This window comes from Phoenix dactylifera, chromosome 11, assembly GCF_009389715.1.
Source record: "Phoenix dactylifera cultivar Barhee BC4 chromosome 11, palm_55x_up_171113_PBpolish2nd_filt_p, whole genome shotgun sequence".
NCBI classification, from domain to species: Eukaryota; Viridiplantae; Streptophyta; class Magnoliopsida; order Arecales; family Arecaceae; genus Phoenix; species Phoenix dactylifera.
This window is the reverse complement of record NC_052402.1, coordinates 3,458,382-3,465,000: the sequence shown is the minus strand read 5'-3', so window position 1 is coordinate 3,465,000 and position 6,619 is coordinate 3,458,382. Positions and strand designations below refer to the sequence as shown.

The 6,619-nt window shown below is 38.3% G+C and overlaps 1 protein-coding gene across 3 annotated transcripts; it reads left to right on the top strand.

Moving 5' to 3' along the window:
• Nucleotides 1–1,572: 1,572 nt before the first annotated feature.
• LOC103720796 lies at nt 1,573–6,145 on the top strand. Of its 3 annotated transcripts, none has more exons than XR_005513826.1 (6): nt 1,573–1,726; nt 3,327–3,598; nt 3,685–4,344; nt 4,490–4,689; nt 4,861–5,008; nt 5,088–6,145. XR_005513826.1 is itself a non-coding variant. In XM_026810091.2 (6 exons), exons 3-6 carry the CDS (start codon nt 4,279–4,281, stop codon nt 5,588–5,590), a joined length of 1,014 nt encoding a protein of 337 aa, XP_026665892.2. In that variant the 5' UTR covers nt 1,573–1,726; nt 3,327–3,598; nt 3,685–4,278; the 3' UTR covers nt 5,591–6,145. The 3 variants fall into 3 exon arrangements, 2 of the variants coding, with proteins under 2 accessions (XP_026665892.2, XP_026665894.2); XM_026810091.2 differs by having other exon boundaries at nt 4,764–5,008; XM_026810093.2 differs by lacking the exon at nt 3,327–3,598 and having other exon boundaries at nt 4,764–5,008.
• The last annotated feature ends 474 nt before the right edge of the window (nt 6,146–6,619 follow it).

The following is a 6,619-nucleotide window of genomic DNA, read 5'->3' as shown; positions in this document are numbered from 1 at the left end:
AGTTTTGTATCATGCAAGTTTAGTTCTATTCAAGTTTGATTGTGAAAGCAGGAAAATCACGGTCTTGGCCGTAACAGCAGTCCTTTCATGACTTAAGGTTTATAAAACAAGAGATTACGGGATGTCAACCTTCGGAAAAGAATATTACTTGGTTGCGGGAAAAATAAAGGTTTTGTGCTAAATCAGAGAGGAGCAGGAGATTTATGGGAGAAAAAACAAGGTAAGAGGAAAAGAGGAATAGGAGAATGAGAGGAAATTTAGAGGGAAAAACATACAGTACACGAACTCATGGACTTTTGAGCGAAGGGTGGACAACCAACCATGGAGCTTTTGAGAGGAGGCCTTCTCGAAGGTGCAATCAAGTCATGGAGCTCTCGAGGGAAGAGAAGGAACACAAGGATCGAGCTAAGGCTCAAGCTCTTGAGTTAACACAAGGACCGAGCTAAGGCTCAAGCTCTTGAGTTGTTAAGGTTAAGCTAATGATTGGGCAAGAAAGAAAAGGGCGAACGATGAAGGAGAAGAAAGTGAAAGGAATATGATGTAACTCATAATTAAGTCCTCTTTGGCATGTAATTATGCAAAAGTCACTTAAACAATTATTCTAACGATTGCTAACTCCATGATAATTTGGTCATTTAATAATAACAATTAAAGTTTAACCGTAAGTAAGTCTCTTTAACCTCGAGTTAGAACGGTGGCGGGCGACGGAAGTGAAAGGCAAGAATATTTATGTAAAAAAATATATTTCTAGTAGGACTGCATAAAATAAAAATTATTCACACATGCAAATTCTGAAATTTTGAGAGGTATATGCAAAAATCTTTGTAATAAATAGTTGGTGAATTTACTTTCGCTATCTCCAACAAACTTGAATTTCATATCATGTTAAACAATATTTGAACCTAAAAAAATCACTCCAATTTATCGATTTCGTTATATAAGGCCAACTCATCTAATATGATGACGTATGAAGCATGTTCAACCATCTATTTTTTATAATCCCACATGCTTTCCATCTTTTGCACTCCATATTAGTTAAAGCTTGCCATTGTAACTTAGGAAAGATTTGAATTTTGGCCTATATTATTTATTAAATAATTTTTATTATTTAAGAAAAAATAAAATTATATGCCTTAGGATTTGTTTAGATAATTTAGTAAGATTAGACTGAATTTTCTGATAGAATTATGAATTCGACTAAATTATATCCATGACTCACGTAAATTTAACACATTCCAGCTAAAATATTATAGGAAGAAAAGAATAGCTGATGGATTTTAGGATGAAATTTGGATAGGTATTTGCTATCCAATATCTAAGTAGGTATTTGCTAGTTTCATCTGTTACCACTTACCCCGCGGCAATTGAGATGGAAAACCTTCCGTTATCTTGTCGTAGCGTGTCGCCGCCGTCCCTCCTTTTTGAATTGCCAATGCATTGCACATCGTGCTAGACGTCACAGGTGGACGGTTTGGATGGACTGAGAAGTTTCCTCGCTGTTCAGAAGTAAACAGCAAATCTCAGTCTCTCTACCTCCCTCTGGTCCCTCCTCTCCGTCGTTCGAGGAGGACCGTGAAACTCTAGCTCTGCGCTCCCGCCCTTAGTTGGAACGAGAAACCCTAGCTCGCGACCGCGGCCAATCTCGCGAGAGCTCTCGCCTTTCTCTTCTCTGTCGCCACCTTCCCTTCGCTCCTGTTTCGAGCTCCTTTCCCCTCCCTCCCTCCAGGTATGTTTGAATCCTTTTCTTGCATTTTTCCTACCCCCGTTTATAGGGTTTTCTCCGTGCGAAAGGCTTCTTCTTGTACTCCTTGAATTTTGTTGGATGACTACCGGAAACGAATCTTGTTGTCTGATTCTTGATTTCTTGCTGAAGGGTTTAATAAGCCTTTTTTTATAAAAAGTTTCGTTCTATTCATCTTGAGTTCATGTTGAAAATGGTTTCTTGCAACTTTATTTGATTCCGAAGTGCGATGAATGGAGTATCAGAGTTCAAGGATTCTTCATTGAGCAATAGCGTTGTTCAAGAACATATTTTTTAACACCAATTTCCATTCGATTTAAGTTCTCAGCCGTTCACAAAGAGTAGTAATAACTATAGATGATTTGCCAATGCATATACTTAGTTATGGACATGCTTAACTATGAAATTACAAGCTCTATATGATTAATTGCTAGTTATCTTGATTATAAATACTCCTTAATCATAATTCCTGCTATGACTGTTACATTCTTATCTGCCACTGGGTCATGACATGATGGGAATGAAGTGTAAGTGATGCAGAGGCAAATAAATGAAGTAATCAAGAGCCAGAAATGTTAAATAAGTATAAAGTATATATCATACTTTACCATCCAAAACAATATGTAGCAGTGAGTGACCCTGACTTCGTAATGGTAAGCCTCAATTGATTCTGTAGTCCAAAAACTGAGCCTTTTCTTTTCCTCTATCCTTAGCTCTTTTTCCTACTGAACTAGTTGACTGTTGTATTAGGATTGTTTGGGAGTGCTTTGGAGTATGAGAGAGGAGAGGACTGTTGTGTTGGGAAAGGACACGTAGATGAAAATTGAAACATGCCTCAGTCATTATTCCTTTTCTTTTTCTGGTTTCCATTTAGATTGATTGGGAGGAGATGGAGGCGAAGTAATCTTGAAATAAAACCTAAATATTTAAATATGACTAAACTTGTAAAATTCCTGTACTCAACTAAGTAAAAGACATTTGTATCCATATGCAGTTTGCTGGGCTGACAATTTGATGCAAATCCATTATACATTGCATTACATCTTAATCTGCACTCACAGCACTAGTCTATTGACCTAACCTGCCTTACATCGAGTCTGCATTACAAATACAAAGCGATCATTGCGAACTGCAGAAATAATTTCTGAGAAATTGGAATACAGGTGTTTCATCATATATTTGCTCACCTGCGTGATCCACTTTTACTTCAGGTTTTTTCTCCAGCTGGACCACACATGAATTTCCTTTTTGGCACAAGAGACGTGCTCCTATTTATCTTGTTTAAAAATTGCTATTTACATTGTCTTTCTGAAAATGCTACTCTGGAAAGTAGGTAGCTATCGAGTGCCTCTTCTTTTGTCTGGAAGCTTTAAGATGTAATTGGTGAGATCTCACGGCTCCTTTCAGCGCCCCCCCCCCCCCCCCACCCAAAAAAAAAAAAAAAAAAAAACACCGCCTGTGATTGCTAATTGATCCAGGCAATAGTATAAGATTTAATCTAATCTGAATATTTACAGTAGTCATTCACGGAATACCTGAGAGTTTCCAATGCATATATTTCAATTGTTAGGTTTGTTATTTTCAGATGCCGCGTATGGAGGATATTCTAAATCTTCCTGTTCAAGATCCTCCACTTTCTGAATTTTCTGCCGCTAATTTGAACTGGATAAAAGTAGATGGAGGTCGCCTGGGTGGTGATGATATTACTCTGATTCCCTACTCCCGACTTGGCGATTTTGTCAAAGGCGAATCGTCAAATGCGGAATGCCCTGCAAGTTTTCGTATTGAGTCTAGAAGAAAACGATCTGAAGGAAGTGTTACCAAGCCTAGGGTTGATGGTTATATCGAATATACTCTGTATGCTTTCAAGAAATTTGTTGTGTAAGCATTTTATCTCATTGCCTCTAGAATTTTAAATATATGTTTTTTTTAATCATATGTAGATATTGGTGTTCTTATGGTCCTGAAGACTATCGTCATTCTGAATCTAGCACTGGCGATTGCCCGAATAATAAACCATCATCAGGGAAGGGTAGCAGGCCTGGTAGGCGGCACATGATGAGAGGCTGTCTCTGCCATTTCACTGTTAAGCGCTTGTATGCTCGTCCACTTCTAGCACTCATCATCTATAACCAGCGAAATCATGTTGATAAGACAGGGGCACCCTGTCATGGTCTACGGGATAGGGATGCTGTTGAAACCCGAGCCATGTATGCTCCACGGATTTCAGAAGGACTGCGGCAAAAAATAACTTGTATGCTTTATGTTGGTATCTCTTTAGATAACATCATTCAACATCATGTAGAAATGGTGGAGAGACATGGTGGACCTTGTAATCGTGATGATTTTCTGAAAAGAAATGATGTTCGTAACATTGAAAGGGTAATCCGCCATTCTACATACGAATTGCATGCTGATGATGCACTAAGCGTGGACATTTGGTTGAGCGCCATCAGAAGTATGTTTTTTTCTTCCGAGGCAACTGTAAAAAGGAACCATTTGTTTTAGGCATACAAACGGAATGGCAGTTACAGCAGATGCTTCGTTATGGGCATAATGGTTGCATAGCTTTACATTCATCTTTTGGCTCGAAGAAGCTTCGGGTATATGCTTTCTTCTCCATTTCCTATATCTCTTTCGGAATATGTTCCTATATTAATGAAGTAAAGTTTTGTAGGTTATAACTTATCTCTCTTTTATATTATATGTTTGTGCACTTTCACCTGATATTTTGTCCTTCTTTTACAGCATCCTTTGCATACATCGTTAGTTTTTGACTCATGCCAAAATGTGATTCCTGTTGCATGGGTCATCAATTCTAGTGTTGATGGTCCGTATATACGTAACTGGATGGATGCCCTTGTTGAGCGAGCACGAGCAAGGCACCATGGATGGAGGCCAAATTCCTTCTTAGTCGATGATCCATCTCTTGATGTTTTCATCGTCAGGTACTTTTCTTAAAGCTGTTATTATACATTTTGTTTTACTATGCTGACAAATTTGAAACATCATGGGCTTGCAGAGATACATTTCAGTGTCGGGTCTTTTTATGCCTTTGGCATGTACGCCGTGCTTGGTTTAAAGGCCTTTTGAAGAAATGCGTCAATTTTGATGTGCAGAAGGAAATATTTAGGCTGCTAGGACAGATCTTGTACTGTGCAAAAAGTGGCCCATATGTCATGGGTACAATAGAAGAGTTCATGCAAATATTTATTGATCAGCGTGAATTCATGGAGTACTTTAAGAAACGATGGTTGGCAAGAATAGGTATCCAACCTTACATTCATTTGCATTGTATTTGTTATTTTTCTGAGAGTATGCTTATTATTCCCTTATCTGTTCTCAGACATGTGGATCGCTGCTATGAGGGCTCTTCCAGTTTCAAAGCAAGAACTTCATGCTGTAATTGAGTCCTACCATTTAAAATTGAAATCGAAACTCTTAAGTGACATGCATGCCAGTTCATGGCACCGAGTCGACTGGTTGGTGCACACATTAACCACTGAATTTTACTCCATATATTGGTTTCACAAATACACTGAAGAATGTGGTCTTTTAAGAAATCACATAGAGGAGTTTCTTCCAACCAATTCATGGTATCGGGCATTGCAAATTTCAGATCTCGATGTGTTATTGGATGAGGAAGACCTTCACTTATCAAAGGTTGTTTCCCAATCTGATGGGAGCCTAGTATACACAATATGGAATCCTGGTTCAGAATTTTCAATCTGTGATTGCCCTTGGTCGAGGCTGGGTAATCTTTGCGAGCATGTGATTAAAGTAGGTATTATCTGTAGAAATCGGGGGCAGGTATCAAGGTCATCATCAGCATGCCAAATATACCTTTGAACGTTAATTAACCTTTTGGAGAATTCTCCAGATTGTCCTCTAGTTCTTGATCATGCTATTTTTCGTGCTACCTGCATGCAGCATGACCTCAAAGGCTTGGAAGATTTATCCAACGGCGCCCTTCTTCAGCCATCGTCTGCTTTAGATGCAACTGCATTTTTCAGTGAAAATATTTCACCACAAGCGAGTTTGCCGAAGAAAGGATTGTGAGTACTAAGAAGCAAAGGACTTTGAGCAGACAGTTGAACAATGGGGGCTCACAACTTGATTTTCTGGGCACTAGTACCTGCAAATATTCAGATTCCAACTGGTCAAATGAGAGAGGTTCTTCAAATACTTGCCAAGAAATCAAATATGGTTAACCCCATCGTTTTTCAAGTGATCATGGGCAACCGTAATGTTATGATGAGTGATATCAAAGTTTGGACTGGCGAGCTCATCATCTATTTTTTAATGTCCTATTTGCTAGTTGGGATTTTTGCTGCAGATTTTAAATAATTCAGCTGTCATCGAGACTAAAATAAGGTTTTAATATTTCATCAATTCTTTATTGAAGGCAGGGTGCGAAAGCACGTGGCCTCTTGTCTTTTCACCATTCAAAATAGAGGGCATATCGTATCCAACAAAAAAAAAGGACATAGCTTTATTTAAAATTTAAATAATATTTTTAGAAGAACTAACGGCTATTATGACAGGGGATGCACCTCCAATGTCATTTACGTCGAGGTCTCTTTAATATATCATCATGATTATTAGGCGAATAAAAATAGTATTTTTTAACATATTAGTTCATTCCTATTGCCCCTTTTATGGCATTACAATGTGAATCATGACCATCAGCATAATAGCATTCTCTGCTGTATTAATTACCTATGATAGATATGCAAACCAGCTGGTATATTAAATTCAAACATCATCTGCATCCGGCTTATGGCGTTATCAGCCCAGTTTTTAAAATTGAGATATCAAAAATCTAGCTGCCATCGGCTGCCACATCAGCATAATAGCACACCAATAGCTTGCACTTCT

What these genes read in the sequence shown, in the direction of transcription:
- LOC103720796 (XM_026810093.2), top strand. Translation starts at nt 4,279, where the DNA reads ATGCTTCGTTATGGGCATAATGGTTGCATAGCTTTACATTCATCTTTT. An exon ending in TTGGCTCGAAGAAGCTTCGG is followed by an intron (nt 4,345 to 4,489) that starts GTATATGCTTTC and finishes CTTCTTTTACAG; the next exon opens with CATCCTTTGCATACATCGTT. An exon ending in CTTGATGTTTTCATCGTCAG is followed by an intron (nt 4,690 to 4,763) that starts GTACTTTTCTTA and finishes ATGGGCTTGCAG; the next exon opens with AGATACATTTCAGTGTCGGG.